The 20,639-nt window shown below is 30.5% G+C and overlaps 1 protein-coding gene across 1 annotated transcript; it reads left to right on the top strand.

The window, feature by feature from the left end:
• Window positions 1-2,944: 2,944 nt before the first annotated feature.
• On the top strand, window positions 2,945-19,453 carry LOC143055947 (uncharacterized). Its single transcript, XM_076229003.1, has 9 exons — window positions 2,945-3,097; window positions 4,869-5,022; window positions 5,930-6,174; window positions 8,526-8,688; window positions 10,146-10,360; window positions 11,682-11,875; window positions 12,706-13,112; window positions 14,655-14,956; window positions 17,131-19,453. Exons 1-9 carry the CDS (start codon window positions 3,046-3,048, stop codon window positions 17,712-17,714), a joined length of 2,316 nt encoding a protein of 771 aa, XP_076085118.1. The 5' UTR covers window positions 2,945-3,045; the 3' UTR covers window positions 17,715-19,453.
• Window positions 19,454-20,639: the final 1,186 nt, after the last annotated feature.

Raw genomic sequence — 20,639 nt, 5'->3', positions numbered from 1 at the left:
TACATGTTATATGAGGGTGCTAAAGGGTCATTTTCGTGTTACGTGTTTGCCATTTTTATTTCACGTGCAGTCGTAAAAGAGGTTCGTTATTCACCTTGTTTTGTGAAATCGGTACAAGGATCAATGTGCAAGAAATATTTAATTGTTCGTTCATCGAGAAATGGCAATGTTATTTCTCGTTCTTTCGTGTAGATACTCCCTTTACGCCCCTCTTATAATGTACATATCAAACCATATCAAATACAGTGTATTACATAACATTTCATTTTCGTTGACAGAAAGAACAGTAATCAGGTTTTTTTAAATAAAAATAACACATAATAAATTTAGTGATTACGACGCGATTATATGATTCTTTTTTTGTCAGCGCTCAAAACACCTTTATTTTATTTCCTCTACGGTTGTTTGTTTTAGCTTTAGCTTAGGCAAAACCATATGCAAATACGTGAATTTTTTTTGACAAATCAATGAAATTAGTATGTAAAAAACGTTTTACTGAAAGTTGACTATCATTTAACTAGGTTTTGTCATATCTGTTTTAGATTATTAAGTGAATTATATAGAGCATTGTTTAAAAATGTCGTGAGTGATATTTTCTATGTTAGGAAGGTCAAAGAAGCTTCTTATCTCAAAACTTTAGCCCAGTTGTCATCATATTTGTATTGATATGAGATACGATTAATATATAATATATCAGTACAGTACAGACATTGTTTAAAAAATGCTGAAAGTGTCGATACACTTAAATTTTTTCATCCCGAATGCATAGTTTTTGGGGTTTGACCGCCACTGAAGAATTTTATAAAGATGAATGAAAGCAACAGTAGTATACCGCTGTTCAATAGTCATTAATCAATTCACCGTTTCAGAATCTAATGCATCCTGGGTAATATTTTCAAAAGTGTACACCACAACGTCCTGATTGATTAAAAATGTCATAAACAATGGAAATTTAACCAATGACGTGGCGTTATTTTCATTTTGGGGTGCGAACAATGAAATTACCCATGATTCTTTAGATTCTGAAACGGATTGTGAGAAAATAATTCCTGTTAATGAAATAAAACCGAGGAAAACACATCAACTATAAGAGGAAAAGCAATGGACCCCAGTCTTTGTTTATTTAATTCATCATATGTTATAATTAATTGAGTAAATGAATAACAAGTTCTCTATTTTTTCCTGCAGTTTTCATATTTCGTGATGGATGTGAGAAGAATATTTCTCCTCACTCCTGAAGTATTTGTTCTCTGCAGATGATTGGTCGGCATTTAGTTATGACGTCAAATTTTCTTCTAAATTGTTCATTGTGTCGTAACAAAAAAAGGCGACAATTTCTGAAGACATTACATATAAAGAGCACACTTTTCTACAAATCTTTCAAAAGAAAGGATACAAATCATTAGAAAGAAAAATTCACCATGAATATAACTTGTGTATAACGATATTCCAGCAAGCCTCGAGCTTCAAATAGTAAAATGTGGCTGTCTCGGTTGGAGAAATATCGTTACACACTTGTTGCAGTGATAAAGTCTATATTTCTCAAACGAAATTCCAGACATTGTTTACAGAAAACTCTTTATTTAAAATGTACTTTCGGAATGGTATGTTAAGTAAGTGTTGCATTTCTTTCAGTTTAAAAATATGTTTGTGTTATATCTATACAATAACATGTGAAAAAATATAACTTGTCTAGTCAAATTAACAAATTGAACTACTAACACTGTAACATGTTTAAAACCCTCAGTATATATATGTACATTTAAGGTATAGCATTTCTAATTTTTGAATAGTTTTATCAATAACACGAATAAGTAAAGTATAACAGTAATGAAAAGGTTTTATTTCAAGATTGTATATGTCACCAATTTTATAATTAGTACTTTACTATTGATAAACGATTGAAGATATAGGGAGTTCTATTAAATTCAATACCAGTTCTACATGAAAGTCCAGTTTTCAGTATTTTTCCTTTGTATAAGGTGCATATATTTTTTCCATTTTTTTTTTGTATGATAAAGAGGTGAGGGCATTTATAGTTTAATTGAAGATGGACTAAAATTAAATATTTCTGTGCACCTAACTTTTAAATACTCTTCATCGGCTATGACTTTGATTTTTTTCACTAGTGTATGCTCAACTTATTCCAGGGTTCTTCGTCGAAGTGAATGATTTTGTATAAACATTTTATATGTCTATGTTTTTTAAAAACAAAACAAACAATCATACCAATCCCTCTCTTTTGAAAATATAATCTCGTCTTAGAAAAAACTAGAAGCTCGAAAGAGCTTGTGTTGCTCGCTGTGGTTTCAGGAATCATGTAGAATAAGTTTAAAATAATTATAATAAGTATTATATACCCTTATAAGGATTGAGGTCAAGTTTTGTTTAATTTGGTCCAGTAGTTGAATCAAAAGCAGAATATTTTTCGGTTGTATGTTAGTCAAAATACACTTTGTATGTCTTACTTTGCTGAACATTATTGTTCCAGGTGAGCTTAAAGAAAAATCGATTTATTTTTTCTCGAATATGCATGCTAAAAACAATATTCATCATATCTTTTAAGTGTATTCAATAATCATATGCAGACAAAATACGTTAAGGATGAATCTGTTCATTCGTCACAGTATTCCAATTGCGTACACATACACCCTTCTCAAATTGATATAAAAAGGTCAAACAGAACCTTGATAATTACGTCAAGTGCTATGAAGAGTAAACATAATTTGACTATGATATTATTGTTATTTATCTTAATATAGTATTTTTTCCAAAAACATTTAAATTTTTAAATAAATCCTTTGAATATTCTTTACACCGACACGTAAGATAAACTCTGAACCAATTGGATGTCTCTGATTGTTTTTTAAACATAACAACATAACGACAACAGGTTGATATGGTATTCGTGTAAAATAGATAGTTTTATCTAAAACATATTGAGCGAAAACTATTTGCATGCAAAAACACGTTTTGTATTTCACAAACGCAGAAAAGATATTCGTTTAGGTGCATAAATGGTTTGACTTATTCCAAAACTGATATATGATGATTTTAAGATTGTTGCTTCTTTGTTGTACATACGTATGCATTAAAGGTAAGTGTCCTTTGGTACCATGTATTCAAACACCGCTATTACAAAGTTTTTTCCCACAAAAGTGACAATACATTCTTATTTAGGCAAAATATCATTTTTTTATCAATAAGTTTTTAAAGTTGATATAAATTAATGATAATTTCTTAAGCTATTTTATAAGATAAACTTATGGGAGAGTTCAAACCTACCTATTACAGAAATATATTATAAGATTATTATCAGAATTAAATTAATGCCGTGTTTTTCCTCTATTCAACTTAGGAACTAAGGGAAGACAAAGCTAAACACAAAAAAACAAAATAAGAGCCAATATATTTCTAATATCTGTCGTAAATTTTGATTTTGTGCGGCTGAAATTACTATCTTAAGAAATTGAAATGATTCCACAAACACACCTTATTGACCCCCTATTTTTTAAGAAACGTAATGCGACTACAAATTGACATTGAATCTTTGGGAATAACCATTTCCTACTTAAGATGAAAATAACAAGAAGTGCTCTAGCTTCTTTATGGATATTTATTTTTATTCCGTTAGTACTAAATGTAATCATTTTTTTATTGCATTTTCGGTTGCAACAATTTGGGTTTCAATTACATTACTATGAGCTTCGTGTAATTGATACAAAGAAAGACATAGCATGCCATTAGTTTGTATATGAATAAGGCCGTTTCATATTTCGAGGTATGTTAAAGCGGACTATGTGGTATGCCTATTAGTTATTGTTTTAGACCATACATTGATCTATCTTTGTTATTTTCTTTGTCATTTGATCTCATGTGGTCTGTTGTCTCCAACGTAATCGTACCACATCTGCTTATTTGTATATATTTGTAGCAACTGATGATGAAAATGAATTATCAATCCGTAAAAATCCCAGGCATCGGCTCACAAATTAAACCCGACTGTGAAAAGGATATACTTTTTTTTATTTTTTTTTTTTTGCATTTCAAACAAAAATCTCTGAAAAAGTTCAAACTTCATAAAAAAGGGATTTGATAAATCAAAACTGCGCTGTAATAATCTTGGTTTACCTTAGACAAAGAAATTTAAACTGGTGACAGAAAATCATTAAATTACAAAATTCCTTAGAGATAAAATATACCACTAGGGGGTTATCTTTTGTGTAGAAAATAGATTTTTACTTTAATCATCTTGTTATGCTTACACTTATTTGAATCCCTGTGTATGACTAAACGAAATCAAGAGATCAGAAAATAGCACTTCATGGATATATTTATATTTTCGACTATACCCGCAGTTATTTGGGCTTCATCTTTTGGGTACACATTTTATTTATCTCTAACTATTCAAACGTCTGTTACTTCTATTTAAACGAAGAATTCTCCTTTTTTTAGGGTATTTTTTCTCGATCCATTTTTTGTTGGCGTTTGTCAACTGTTATGCACTTTGTTTTCTATAATTTTATCTTGTGTGCGGGAGATACGGAGCTTGTATATTGTAGCGACAGAACTTTATTGATACGGTTAAAAAGTATGTACTAAGAATTAGTATAACTTTGAATATGAATCTGGCTTTGACAAATCTAAATCATAATAAAAAAATTAAACTTCTAGATCTTATAATCCGAATGTGGTCGGTATCTCACTTTGCATGAATACACAGTTATTGTTTTATCACCCATTCTAGAAGAGATTTTTATTCCAAGAAGCTACTGTCAGCAATGCCAGAACAGGTATAAACCATGCTATACTCTGATAAATTTAGGGTTATTAACACGAAATTTAAATTTTATTTCATCACATTTTAGCCCAACGCCTAGGAATTTACACATTAGCTGGTAAGAATCATACCGCCCTTCAAGGACGAGTAGAAATAAGAATAAATGGAACCAGTGGAACTGTATGTGATGACAAGTTTGATAACAACGCAGCCACAGTAGTTTGCAGAGTATTAAATCATAAGTATGTATGCCTTTTACCTTTACTTATTGACAAAGATTAAATTGGAATTGATGAAAACTTTTTATCTAGTTTGAGGTTTTTATGAATAATATCATTGTATAAATAAATGTCTTTTTTGTATCATGTTAATGTGATAAGAAACTTAATATAGCGTTAATGGATTAAATTTAATTAAAATATAACAAATCAGGGTAATTGTTTTTAATAATGAAAAATATCACCGTGGCCTAGTGCTCCAAGGAGATACTCTACAGTTATCATTTACCTGTTAAGATAGAGGTTAAACGTTATGATCCTGTTGGTCCCCGTTGCATTTAATTGTTTGATCTCAATTGACAACGATTGAAATTTTTTCTCTCAGAAGTTGTAAGTTCACACTGGATTAATATTTGTAACGTTTAACAATTTAAAAACAAATTTTGATTGTTTTACACTTCGTTCGAAATGATTACAGGTGAAATACGTAGATATCGAAACAATATTTTTTGCATGAGCTACTTGTCACGGAAAGTGTCTTTTAAAAACAGAAAAAACTTTTTTGCAACCTTATTTTCTTGCGGCAAGATCTTTCATTTGTTAAACATAATATACAGAATTTGTTTTTTATCGTTTACTGTTATAAAAATAGTGAATATTCATATCGTGTTCAGTTCATCATAATCGTTCATGAAGCTTACTTTAATTAATATGTAAATAAATGTGATCATAATAATTTTTTCCGTATTATATTTTATTTTGATTATACCCACCATGATTTTTAAAATATTTTTTAGCTCAATTCATACAATTCTTCTTATTATTATTTTAGTGGTTGTTTAAGAGATATTTAAGTTATCTTTCCGTGTCTTTTCTTTGTAGTAAAATTTATTTTTTAATTCCCTTTTTTACTATCCGTCTTTCAATTTAGTAACGGTGGTATAGCAGTGCTTGATCATAGATTTGGGCCAGGAACTGGACCTATATGGCTTGATGACCTGGTATGTCAAGGGAATGAGCAATACTTAAATCAATGCCAAACAAATTCAAAGTATTTGAATGCATCAAACTGTAATCACAAGGAAGACGTTGGTGTTATCTGCAACATCGATTCACGTTCCATGCAAATTTCGAATTCGTCAATAACTTCTCAAATAATACAACAACCATCAAATTGTAAGTAAAAATTATCTTGTTTACGATAACGACAATAGATCAAACTCGTAAATGAATTACCGTCCTGAACGTCGCATGATCATCATCTTCTTATATAAATATAAATCAAGCACTATGTGTTAAAATAATTTTCATATATATATATAAAAGAAGAAGATGTGATTTGACTGCCAATGAGACCAGAGATTAATAACATTAACGGTACCAATTTTTCTGCACCAGATGCGCATTTCGACAATACATGTCTCCTCAGTGATGCTCGTGACCAAAATATATAAAATCCAAAGCTTATATAAAAGACGAAGAGCTATAATCCAAAAGTTTCAAAAGTATAGCCACAAAAAGTTCCAAAAAGTATAAATAACACAGAAATTAAAAACTACAGGTCAGCTATAGAAGGCGCCGAAATGACAAATGTAAAACAGTTCAAACGAGAAAACTAACGGCCTTAATTATGTACAATATATGAACGAAAAACAAATATGTAACACATAAGCAAACGACGACCATTCAATTACAGGCTCCTGACTTGGGACACGCACGGGGTTAAACATTTTAGCGGGATCCCCAATCTTACCCTAACCAGGGACAGTGGTGTTACAGTACAATAAGATAAGAACGAACTTAAAAATCTGTTGAATCAGTCTTGAGGCAAATAATTCACTGTTGTTTAGATTTGTTCAACCATTTTTCTTTGTGTTCAACATGTGATAAATAGTGAATCAATATAATTGTATATATAATACTAAAATTACGAGGTCCAATTTGTCAGCCGTCATCATGTAAAAACGACGAATCAAAGAATTCAACTTTATATACAACTAATATAGTACAAAGGTGTAGATTAAAAATTACACCACTCCAGGCCCTTTTGTTTTCCACGTAATTAATATTGCCAATAATTAGGAAGTTCCGGGTCGAGTCCGATACCGATACCAATAGTATAATCACCTGTTACCTGTTACCTTATCTGTACGTTCCGCATCTGACAGGCGCACATCCAAACGGTGTATTCAGGATTAATATGCCATATACACGGGTCATAATCACAGGGTTGACACTACTAAATTGTCAAATTGTTACCTATTGTAGTATTTTAATCCGTAAGACTTTCTAAGATAACAATACGAATACTAAAAATCTGGACTAAAAATAAGTTTCAATTTGTTAGTGGGCATGACGTAAAACAGCGAATCAAAGAATTCAACTTTATTTATAACTAATATAGGACAATGCTGTTGATTAAAAAATACTCCATTCCAGGACCTTTTGTTTTCCAAATAATTAATATTACCAATAATTGATAAGTTCCAGTTCGACGGGTTCAAACAGAAAGATTTGAAAGCAGAGAAAATTGTGTATCTTATAATCGGCATGACTTTATCAGATGACAGTACTAATACTAAAATAAGGCTTGCGCATAGTTATATACTTTAATTCAGTCACGGACACGCGATATCACGGGTATGTTCTAGTACTATTGATTTAAACAAACTACTACACACACATTTGGCCTGGTTAAAAAAGTTTTATTAAAAGTTTTGCATTATAAACATGTTTTAATATATCTTTCCTAATGTTCGTTATTGAAGCGTTAAATAAATAAAAATGCATTAACGAAGTTTACTTGTGTTCTAAATTCAAATCATGCATTAACGATTTTTTTTCTTGTGTTTCAGTCTAATAAACCTTTTTTTAGACAGCAAATTAAAATGTTTAACCCCAACTTTCAATTACACAGCAGAAATTATTTTTTAGTTCTGTAGTTTGTTTTTTAATCATAGAATAAACTTTATAGGGGCTAACATTTTGCGTGTTATGCGCATTTGATTAAAACTGAGTTATGTCCGAGTAGTGTCTACAAATTAAGACGCATCGTTCTGAAAACAATAACGCCATATATATATTTATTGTATATCAATATAATATTTCCCACAGAAAGTAACCAAAAATTAGCGTGCAATAAATTCTAATATTGCACAAGTGCAATAAATCTTCAAAATTCATGACGTCATTAACGACAAAATCTTAGTTTAAACCAATTTTTACTTTTAAATATTATATTGCTATACAATAAAAGGGTTATTGCATGAATATTGGGGAATATTGTCCCTCGTAGAACATATATTGCACTCGCAAGCTCGTGCAATATAAAATTCTACACGGGACAATATTCCCCAATATTCATGCAATAACCCTATAATATAATGAGTAATAAGTTATACGATCAATAATTAAAAGAACATGATCAATTGTAATACTAAATTAGTGATCAAGAAACACATCTGTTTTAACTAAATGTGAAACTTGTTTACTTGTTTTCTTAATCTATCTCAGCATTGACTTTGTAGGTCCAAATTATAGAACTAACCTTGATGTACGCCTTATTGGGCCCTTGAATCTTATTGGAATAGGCTATGTAGAGATAAAACACAATGGTGTATGGGGATCCATTTGTGACGACCTTTGGAGCCTGAACGATGCCAAAGTGATATGTCGAATGCTCTGTTTTGAGTAAGTTTTGAATATTTTGTTTTTGTATGTAATTGACATTTACTGATAAAAAGGCATATTCAATGTTCAGTTCTGTTATTCAACATGTCATTATTTTGTGTCTGAACGTATTATAATTTCAAGTCATTCTTGTATAATTTAATTTTGGATGTAACGCGTCTTCTGATTGGTTGACGTTATTTTTTTATTAGCCCATAGACATAATTTAGTCATGTGACCGTGACGTCATCAACGTTTTTTCATGGTTTTCTACGGTTTAAAATGGAATTTAGAATTAAATTATAAGAAATAACTGTAATATTTTTTTCTGTCTATTCGAAATAACATAAAAAAAATGTGGTGCACACTGTTAAATAACCCGCTACGCGCGTTATTCAGTGTCAAATTTGTTATGTTATTTCTTCATAGACAGAAAAAAAATTACAGTCATTCCTTAAATGATCGTGGGTTTTTCAGATAAAGGGAAATAAACAAAAAAATATATTCAATTTGATAATAATTATCTAAAAAGCACCGTAGCGACTAAATAATTTGCAAACCTTTGACAATATAAGGTCTTACACGATTGACAGATTTGTTTTGTTGATTTTTCAAGCCCGTAATATCCTGTGTGTAGACAAATTGCAATCAACAATTACACAGTCAATAAAAAAAAACATAAATCCGTAAGTAGCTAAATGTCATCAGACGGCCTAAAACAATAAATAAACACATACCGTAGATATATGTTTTTGTGCATCATTCAAAGGTAAAACTAAAAAAATGTCAAATACAAGGAAAATTCAAATAGGAAAGTCCCCCTTCAAATGGCAACATCAAAAACTTTAACACATTCAGTTTATATACGACGAAAAGATGAAATAATGTTTAAGCACTTAATTGAAAGATTATTAAAGTTCATTAAACAAAAACCAATTGAAATAAGGGAGTTATTTATTTGAACTTGGAAGTTTACATTTACGGAGGAGGGGTAGGTTCATTAGCCAGTAAAATGGCCTATCCTAAAAACTAATTTCAAAGTAAACAACAAATTGTTGTTTTTGATGTCAGTGATACAAAAATACTTATAATTTTAAAAATCATTACTTATCTCAGATTTCTCGGACTTATATTTTAATTTCTTTTAAATTAGATCTAATGAATAAAATACTATGAAGTAATCACACACACAAAGTAGCATGCCTTAAGATAAGCAGCTAAGATCAACTTTATCATGATGCATATGGTATTTCATTGCATACTAATATAATTGGTAGAATAGAAAAACTTATACAAAATCAAGGATTTTCGGAAATCCTTTAGAATCTATTTTCTTTGTATTGATTCAATAATACCTCCTAGTACTATGACTTATGATAAGAAGCTTATATAAAATACTTCATATTTTTTGTTTTTTTTATCCAAAATATATTAATTTACCTTAAGTTAATACTCATATTATTAAAAATATTTGACAGGTTGTATTGTGTTCAAGCTGGTGGACCTAAAGAAATGATTGCCGGTATTAATCAAGTTAGCACTAATTACCTGCTGGATGATGTAGAGTGTACAGGCAATGAATTAGACATAAGAGATTGTAAAAGACTAGATTGGTCCATACATAACTGCAGACCAGAACATCAAGAATTTGCAAGTGTCACGTGTATTCCTCTTAAGAATGAAAGACCACCAGGTGAATTCAATATTTTTCTTGAAACAGTTTGATTTCCATTCCATTTGTATACTAGTAATTGAAGATAATGATTCAGCTGAAAACAAATGGATTTAATTGTTATATTTGAATCTGTTAATTTCTAGACCCTGTAAATTCATTCAACTCACCTTATGACTTCATATAAATATACAAACATATCATAGGGTACAGCTGTATTTATATTTGCTAAAAGCATTTGTTTGTTTTTAATTTAAATGTTGATTGTGATTTCATTTTATTGAGAAAAATATTGTGAAATCATATAACTGTAAATATGGAAACAAGTAGAGTTATGAAATAATAGTCGCAGTAATTAAAAGTACGTTAAATTAATTTTAATTCAGGAGTGAATAAACTCATCATAGATACCAGGACTGAATTTAGCATGTAAAGTATATACGCCAGACGCGCGTTTCGTCTACAAAAGACTCATCAGTGACGCTCGAATCCAAAAAAAGTTTTAAATGCCAAATAAAGTACGAAGTTGAAGAGCATTGAGAACCAAAATTCCTAAAAGTTTTGCCAAATACAGCTAACTTAAGGTAATATATGCCTGAGGTAGAAAAGCCTTAGTATTTCATACAATTCTAAAATTTTGTAAACAGTAAATTTATAAATATAACCATATCAATGACAATTCATGTCAGTACAAAAAGTGCTGACTACTAAGCTTGTGATACCCTCGGGGAAATAAATCTCCACCAGCAGTGGCATCGACCCAGTGGTTGTAAATAAAGTCATTATAGATACCAGGACTAAATTTAGCATGTTTAGTATATACGCCAGACGCGCGTTTCGTCTACAAAAGACTTATCAGTGACGCTGGAATCCAAAAAAGTTAAAAATGCCAAATAAAGTACGAAGTTGAAGAGCATTGAGAACCAAAATTTCTAAAAGTTTTGCCAAATACAGCTAAGGTAATCTATGCCTGAGGTAGAAAAGCCTTAGTATTTCAAAAAATTCCAAAATTTTGTAAACAGTAAATTTATAAATATAACCATATCAATGACAATTCATGTCAGCACAAAAAGTTATGACTACTTGGTTCAAACATTTACGAGTAAACTCAAAATAATGTTGTTTTTTAGAAAGTCAGATGAGAAAAGTTAATACACGAAACATAACATGGATCTGTTTTCAATACATTGTTTATAACAAAATCTGCTATCCCTTTAATTCTAGTTAAACTTTTATTTCTAAATGGAATTTGAGAGACTTGTCCGCTCATGTCAAATTGGAACATTACTTTAAAACGAAATTAGATATAGTATGTCTTGTAACACATAACTTATATTTACAGTACCAGTTCCAACCATGGAGTGTACAAATGGGACATTCAACGTTCAATTTAGTCGATACCAAGATAGATTCCTACTCACTGAACATTTATCCGTAAAAAATAATAGCAGATTGTGTAGTTTGACAAAAGCTATTAATTCTTCAACTGTGTCGATTATCATACCTTTTACTGAGGAATGTGGATCTCATGCATCGGTGGGTTTCAATGTTATCCTTTAATGCTCTTGAAGTTGGTTATATAAACCCCTTGACTAAAATAAATTTGGTTCCTTTAATTTTGATAGAATTGGATCTCATGCATCGTTGGGTTTCAATGTTAGCCCTTAAAGCTGTTGAAGTTGGTTATATAAACCTCTTAACTAATATAAATTTGGTTCGTTTAATTTTGATACAATTTTGACAAAACATTTCCTTTGCCCATTTGGCAAAAATATAGATATTTCAAAAACGTTAAGCCACAACCTAATATTCCTGAACAATATATCGTGATTAAAGCGTTATACTGACTTTTACATAGTTATCTCCCTGTAGTGTTATGTGACATTTTTTAAAATATTATTTTCTTCATTATATTCATCATTCCTTCACATAGGTATTTTCCTTTTTTGTTTTTGTGATTTAATTTTTTTTAGTTAATAAATCATGTCATACTCCCCTTTTAACGATTAACCATTACACTTTTATATACTGGAAATCATACCACACCTTCTTATTTATATGTGAGTTGTAACATTTGTAAACAATGGAAATTAAAAAAAAAAGCAAGTCCCTTATCAAATGGCAAAATCAAAAGCTCAATCACATCAAACAAATGGATAACAACTGTCATATTCCTGACATGGTACAGGCATTTTCTTATATAGACAATGGTTGATTTAACCTGATGTTAAAGCTAGCTAGACCACTCACTTGTACAACAGTCATGTATGGAAATCATATCAATTCATATTTCTTCAAACTTGTAAATGCCATTGTAAGTGTTAAAACAATTATTTAATATTTTTCAATGGTTTTACTTTTCACAGGGAAATGCAACTCATATATTTTACACCAACCAAGTAGGCTATAAATACACAATGGTACAACTTCATGTGATACGTGATAATACTTATTGGATCGATGTGACCTGTATATTTGCCCGTAACCTTGAGGTATCAAAAGGATTTACACCAATCACTGACGCGTTTACAAAGACGGCTCTTGGAAGATTTTTTATAACAATGTCATTTCATCGTCAGCAGGGTCCATGCAATGACACATGTTTTATCGAATTACTTGATCCGGTCAGGTTATATGTCGGCGAATGGTTAAATGTGGCTGTATCGCTTACATCTTTTGTACAAGATGACTTGAAGCTTATAGTTCCAATGTGCAGAGCTACACCAACTAATAATCGCTACGATGCCATTTCTGCAAGTTTATTTAGCAATAAGTAAGTTTTAAAACAGCTAATACCATCTCTTCAATCATATCTAGCAATAAGTAAGTTTTAAAACAGCTAATACCATCTCTTCAATCATGTCTAGCAATAAGTACGTTTTAAAACAGCTAATACCATCTCTTCAATCATATCTAGCAATAAGTGAGTTTTAAAACAGCTAATACCATCTCTTCAATCATATCTAGCAATAAGTAAGTTTTAAAACAGCTAATACCATCTCTTCAATCATATCTAGCAATAAGTAAGTTTTAAAACAGCTAATACCATCTCTTCAATCATATCTAGCAATAAGTAAGTTTTAAAACAGCTAATACCATCTCTTCAATCATATCTAGCAATAAGTAAGTTTTAAAACAGCTAATACCATCTCTTCAATCATATCTAGCAATAAGTAAGTTTTAAAACAGCTAATACCATCTCTTCAATCATATCTAGCAATAAGTAAGATTTAAAACAGCTAATACCATCTCTTCAATCATATCTAGCAATAAGTAAGTTTTAAAACAGCTAATACCATCTCTTCAATCATATCTAGCAATAAGTAAGTTTTAAAACAGCTAATACCATCTCTTCAATCATATCTAGCAATAAGTAAGTTTTAAAACAGCTAATACCATCTCTTCAATCATATCTAGCAATAAGTAAGTTTTAAAACAGCTAATACCATCTCTTCAATCATATCTAGCAATAAGTAAGTTTTAAAACAGCTAATTTCATCTCTGCAATCATATCTAGTAATAAGTAAGTTTTAAAACAGCTAATACCATCTCTTCAATCATATCTAGCAATAAGTAAGTTTTAAAACAGCTAATTTCATCTCTGCAATCATATCTAGTAATAAGTAAGTTTTAAAACAGCTAATACCATCTCTGCAATCATATCTAGCAATAAGTAAGTTTTAAAACAGCTAATACCATCTCTTCAATCATATCTAGTAATAAGTAAGTTTTAAAACAGCTAATACCATCTCTTCAATCATATCTAGTAATAAGTAAGTTTTAAAACAGCTAATACCATCTCTTCAATCATATCTAGAAATAAGTAAATTATGCAAGTATCATCTCTGCAAGTTTATTTCGAAGAAAGCTAGTTATACAATTATAGACTGCACAAATTTGTTTAACAAATAGTAAATAGTAAGTACCAGACTTATAATTTGATACGTCAGACGCACGATTCGTCTACATTTAACTCATCAGTGCCGCTTATTTTATAATTCATAACAGAACACAATAACAATTGCATTTGCTGTTTTAGGGCTTAAGTATAAAAGTTTAAATTTCAATGCACAACTATCCTCTTTTCTTTGTGCTTAAATCTATTATTTCTGTTCTCCGTTTGTGTTTTTAAGGTGCACTCTCTTTATCTTAAAGTTTGAAATTTTAAATTTTTAATGGAGAATTTCCCTCTTCTAACATGTCTAAACTTTAAACTTTTTGAAAATATACTCTTCATATGCAAACTCTTTCTGTTTGTCCTAAAATTCGAGACAAACACGACATATATCATTATAATCTTTTTTTTTCTTGAAAGATGTCAAGTCGAGCAAACACTTGGTTTCTACCCTCTAAATTCTACATCATTTGGATTCCGTTATCGGGCATTCAGATTTGATACCACTGATAGTGTATACATCCACTGCGATGCATTTGTATGTTTGAAATCAGAAAAGCATAATATTGACGACTGTGACAGAACTTGTAACTCTACAAGAATTCACAGAGGAAAACGGGAAGCTTCAAAAGAAATATTCCATCTAGTTAGCAAGCCAATAAAAATACTACGTCGTAAAGATAAAATGGATGGCCAGACAAATGAGCTGGAGTCACATCTAAGTAAGTAGAAAAATAAAATGGCAGACGATAATTTGTCATTGGCACTTTATATGTCGTTCTTAATCAAAGTTGTATTCTCATAGACATGAACTGTATATACAGAAATGTTAACATCTTGGTCGTTTGTCAATTGTACAAGAGCATGACATTCAAACTCATAAGTCGAAAATACTGACCACGCCTGGGCTAAAAAGGAGAAAAAAACACAGACAAGTAGTTGTACACAAACCAAAATATAGAGAACTAAAGACTGCGCAAAACAAACCCCACCAAAAACTGGGGTGGATCTCAGGTGCTCCTTTTTCAATAAAAAATGCACGCACTAATTGCTGAATTTTCTACTTATGATGACAGGGTAACAAGTTTTTTTTTCGAGGCACATATTCTCAAAAAGGAAAGGCATTGTTCTATGGAACGCCACAGCTGTCTTATGTGGAACTATGATATTACTTTATGTTGTTTTGTCTTTACTTTATATGGTTTTGACACTATGTAATGATGTTTTAATATAACTTAATATTGAATAGTCATTACTTAATGATGTTTCAATATTACACGATATGGTTTCGTATTGACTTGATATAGTTTTGTCATTACTCAATATGGTGTTGTCATTACTCAATATGGTGTTGTCATTACTCGATGTGGTTTTACCATTATTCAATATGGTTGTGTCATTAGTCAATGTGGTTTTAACATTACTTGATGTGTATGTGACTTAACGTAAAGTATTTGTTTTATTACATGATGTGGTTTTGTTATTTCGTAATGATGATTTGTCTATTCTTTATATGGTTAAACATTACGTAATGATGTTTCAAAATTTGACGATTTTACACTACTTGATGTGTTTGTTTCATTATTTGATGTGGTCTTGTCATTCTGTGATGTGGTTATCCATGGTAAAACCATGTGACCAATTCGGGAAAACCTGTTCTATTCGGAGTGTTGAAGGCTGTACGGTTGCCTATATATGATTTCTTACACTTACTGTATTTAATCGCTGGTGGATAGTTGTCTCATTGGCAATCACAACACATCTAACTTTATTTCAAATCCTATGTTGCGTTTTGTATACGGCAACATTGTTTATTTAGTACGCATATCCCCGAGTCCTCTTTTCGGAAACCCGGGCAAAAGCCCTTGTTCCGCGAAAGAAAATTTAATGACGAACTCAAAAAGACATATAAAATAGCTCGAATTTCAACTCGAAATCTTAATTTATCTAAATAAGACTTAAATTTGAATCTTATTCAAACTCTACCTCAAGAAGTGACTCAAATGCAAAATTGTAACTAGAACTCTGCCTTTTAATGTGACTCAAACTCGAAGACCAACTAGAAACTCAATGCTAACTAGAACTTTAATTCTAAGCATGACTTGATTCGAACACTAACTTAAAGTTTAACTCAAACAGTAACCCGAACTTTAATTTGAACACTAATTAGATCATTCAAGGCACATACAACATAGATATTTATCTAAAAATAGAACAGGTTTTTCCGAATTGGTCACGTGGTTTTCTCTCATCAAGTAATGGGATAACCACATCAAAGTATGACAGGACCACATCAAGGAATGACAAGACCACATCAAAGAATGAAACAAACACATCAAGTAGTGTAACATCGTCAAATTTTGAAATATCATTACGTAATATTAAAACCATATATAGAATAGACAAATCATCATTACGAAATAACAAGACCACATCATGTAACGAAACAACTACATTATGTTAAATCACATACACATCAAGTAATATTAAAACCACATTGACTAATGACACAACCATATTAAATAATGGTGAAACCACATCGAATAATGACAAAACCATATTGAATAATGACAAAACTATGTCAAGTCAATACGAAATCATATCGTGTTATACCGAAATATCATTAAGTAATGACTATTCCATATTAAGTTATATTAAAACATCATTACGTAATGTCAAAACCATATTACGTAAAGTAATAATAAAACAACATAAAGTAATATCAGAGTTCCACATAAGACAGCTGTGGCGTTCCATATTGTTCTATCTTCGTTTTTCTATATCCATTTGAGAAAACATAATAAATAATAACAAAATACCATTTATATTATTAGTAATGATAAAAACAATATACTGTATATATTTATGATGAATACCAACTTATTGTTCATTTCAGCACAATCGGTGACTTTGTCAACCTCGGCTGATATGACATCGGCGAGACCATTCACGTCACTATTGTCTTCAAGAAAAGTTATCGACAAAACTACTAGCAATTTTAAAACTGTAACGTCAACTTCAAGTATTACCTCGCCGATTGTAAAAACCAATTCAAAATCTACATTAAAGCAAGAAGGATCAGAAAAAGGGTTCGCTCACATTACGTCTACTGCATCAAGGGCATTTGATAAAAGTAAAACAACATTTCAGCCGACCTTGAAACTTTCGGAACACAATCAAAGAGACACTACTATAATTGCTACAACAGAGTCTGTGAAAAACGTGAACACGAAAAGGAAAACAACGTCATCAACTGCAATGTTATTTGATCCAATGAATGGAAAACCATCTAAATCACAGTCACAAAAGCGCCATTCAAAATCAAAATCCGAAAAATTTGTACCAGATTCGAACCAATTATATGTAGGTGGCCTAGGAGGAAAATTAACTATTCTGTCTCGAGGTGCATATCCAAAGTCTTCTTATATTTTAGTATTTTGTGTGATGATGTTTTCATTGTTTGAACTTTTCATTGTTTAATTTTTAGCTTAGGATTGTGTATTCAAAAATTTGAATGTTATAGCGTATTGTGATATTTACATTAACCGGATTATGGACGCTTACGTTAATTGGAATCAAAATGATTCATATGTAATTAGATTTTTATTTTTAGATCAACTAGCGAAACAAACATTGAATTAGAAGATTATAAGAAATATTGTTTACTGTAAATATATTTTTGTGACGTGATATTAAAAGCATCATTGCATATAACGTACATTAGTAGGATGGTTTAACAATGTTTTACACCTTTGGGGTTTCAACAACCGGTTAAAATGAACTCATCACAGTTTACAACTCATATCATAAAAAAATTCCATCGTCCAATTTTAAGATCAAGTTTCTATAAAACAAAAGTATTATAATACCAAATTCCAATTCAATTCAAAAAGGTGTGGTTCACACAAAATGACAAAATTAAATGTTAGACATTACCAACCAACAGAAAGCGATTAACGAATGGACAGCAACTGTTAAGTTTCTGTCTTGGCATTTACCAAAGAAATTTGTGTATCAAAAATTAGCAAAACCTTGTAATTGTATGACAGTGGTTTACATGTAAAAACATACATTACAGAGATAAAGCATATTTGACTAACATATTCAGACAAACAAACAAATAAACATTACAAGGACGCAAAAAAGATTTGTAGATTTGTCAAAGACGCAAATATGAAATAGAAAAATTATTAGAAAAAGACGCCAGCAGAACAGTTTCTGTAATGTATATTGCAAACAATTTACTAGTATAGTATATAGTTCGTCGATACGGTCAAACGTAGGTCAAGAAATATGGTCGACTGTTCGGTCAATGTATATTTGGAACTTGCAAGTTCAAAATATACATTAACTGAATACTCGACCATTCAACGAATAACAAAAACAACATGGTTATCGGGTAGAAATGTACACTTTGATTTTACAATGAAGGTGTTCCGATTTTTTTCTAATGAAATAAATATATATTCTGTTAAAATATAGCAAGTAAATTACGTACGATATCTTTGAATGGTAAAATCAAAGTTTTGTCCATTTGATAACTGATGCTATTGGGCCTTATATCAAGTTGCTTATATAAAAATGAGCAATAGAATGTGCTGAACAGATGTTTAAAAAAACAATTAAAAAGACTGATCAAAGTAATACACAAAAACTGAGACAATTGCATGAACACCAACAGTGACAATAATTACTGTAGTGATATTGTATGCCTCTCCTACTCTGCATAAATCACCCGCCAAGTTTGTGAATCCAGATTCAGTCAAACTGTTACAATAAGGAATATGACATAATCGGATAAAAACGGATGATACGATTGTAGTGGTATTTAAGATTAAGAAATACAATAGTAAACCGCTGTTCAAAAGTCCTAAATCAATTGACAGAAAAATAATCTGGGTAACAAATTAAAACCGAGGGAAACACATAAATTATAACAGCAAAACAGCAAAACAACGAAACGACAAATACTCTGAACCGCAACAAAAAAAAACGACAAATAAAAGCGTAAGTTGTAGCATTCAAATAAACAAATATTATTCTTCAATTTTGTTGATTGTGTTTACACTAAGGTTATAAATTGAGGCCATCTAATCATGTTTAATATATCTTAGATATTTACATAGTATTGTGAATTCATTATAGATATTGAAACCTTTAAAGTAGTATTAGATAATAAATGCATGATACTGTATATCTAATAAATCATTTGAACTTCCTGTTGTATATTGATAAAACGCCAAAGTCTACATCCTTTCTACCTCTCGTGTCTTCAAGACTAAACAGAAAATACATCAATCTACTCATTGTCAAAGAGGTAAATTAAAAAAAAAATTATTCGAAACTATATAGCTATTGGCGTTGATTGTCCGATGTCTTTTTTAAAATTATGTGAAAACGATGTACAATTTTCCTTTAGCATTTTTGCCGTTAAGACAAAATATTTTCTTTCTATAGGTGTAAAAATGTGGTTTTTTTTTTCAAAACATCGAACATAAAATATGAGATAAGGAGATGTGATAAAATTGAAAATTGGACAAATATCCATCTCATTTATACAGTTATGTGTTATTCAGCAAAACGCATGTATATATTGACTAAAAATCATGACATTTAATTTATAAAGGGTGCAATCACAAGTTGGTCTATCGTTATGGAATATCCGTTTCATAAAACGAATAAAATGTTGCAATTGCTGCAACCCCAATCCACTCCTATTTTCCTCGAGTGTGACCTACCGAATCAGCCTAACCACGTGCACTGGGTTTGTACTTACATGATCAACAGCAGGTTCTGCCTACCAATCAAAGCACCTGATATCAACCATAGTCTTTGACTGGGTTCAAGTCTTTATTTTTCTATGTTGTGATTTCTGCACTGCTGTTTGCCTTCTCGTCGTATTTGTTTTTGTACATATCGTTATGTTGTTGTAAGCTTTTAGTTTTGAACGCTCCTTTTTTAATGGTAATTTTTCATTGACCATTAAGAATACCTCGTTGTTCTTAAAAGGGATATTTTATTGAACACTACATTGTAATACATAAAAATATATATCATTTTATTTAAATGTTCGTATAATGTATTTCTTCAAAGAATTTAGTCACTTACTCATTGGTACTGGGAAGGTGTTATAATGAAATATACAAAGCGAAAACGTTTGCTTATAGAAAAATCAATATACATCATTAAAAAAATAAGACTATAATTAGAATGTTCTAAAGATATCACATTACATTTATTAGATTCTTTTATTTGTTTACCAAGTCAGGAAATTAAAATGGCCATTGTTATATTATAGTTCGTTTCTGTGTGTGTTACATTTTAATGTTGTGTTTCTGTTTAGTCGTAGGTCTCTTATATTTGATGCGTTTCCCTCAGTTTAAGTTTGTAACCCGGATTTGTTTT

This window comes from Mytilus galloprovincialis, chromosome 13, assembly GCF_965363235.1.
Source record: "Mytilus galloprovincialis chromosome 13, xbMytGall1.hap1.1, whole genome shotgun sequence".
Classification (NCBI taxonomy): Eukaryota; Metazoa; Mollusca; class Bivalvia; order Mytilida; family Mytilidae; genus Mytilus; species Mytilus galloprovincialis.
The sequence above is the reverse complement of the archived record's forward strand: the minus strand, read 5'-3'. Positions and strand labels throughout refer to the sequence as shown.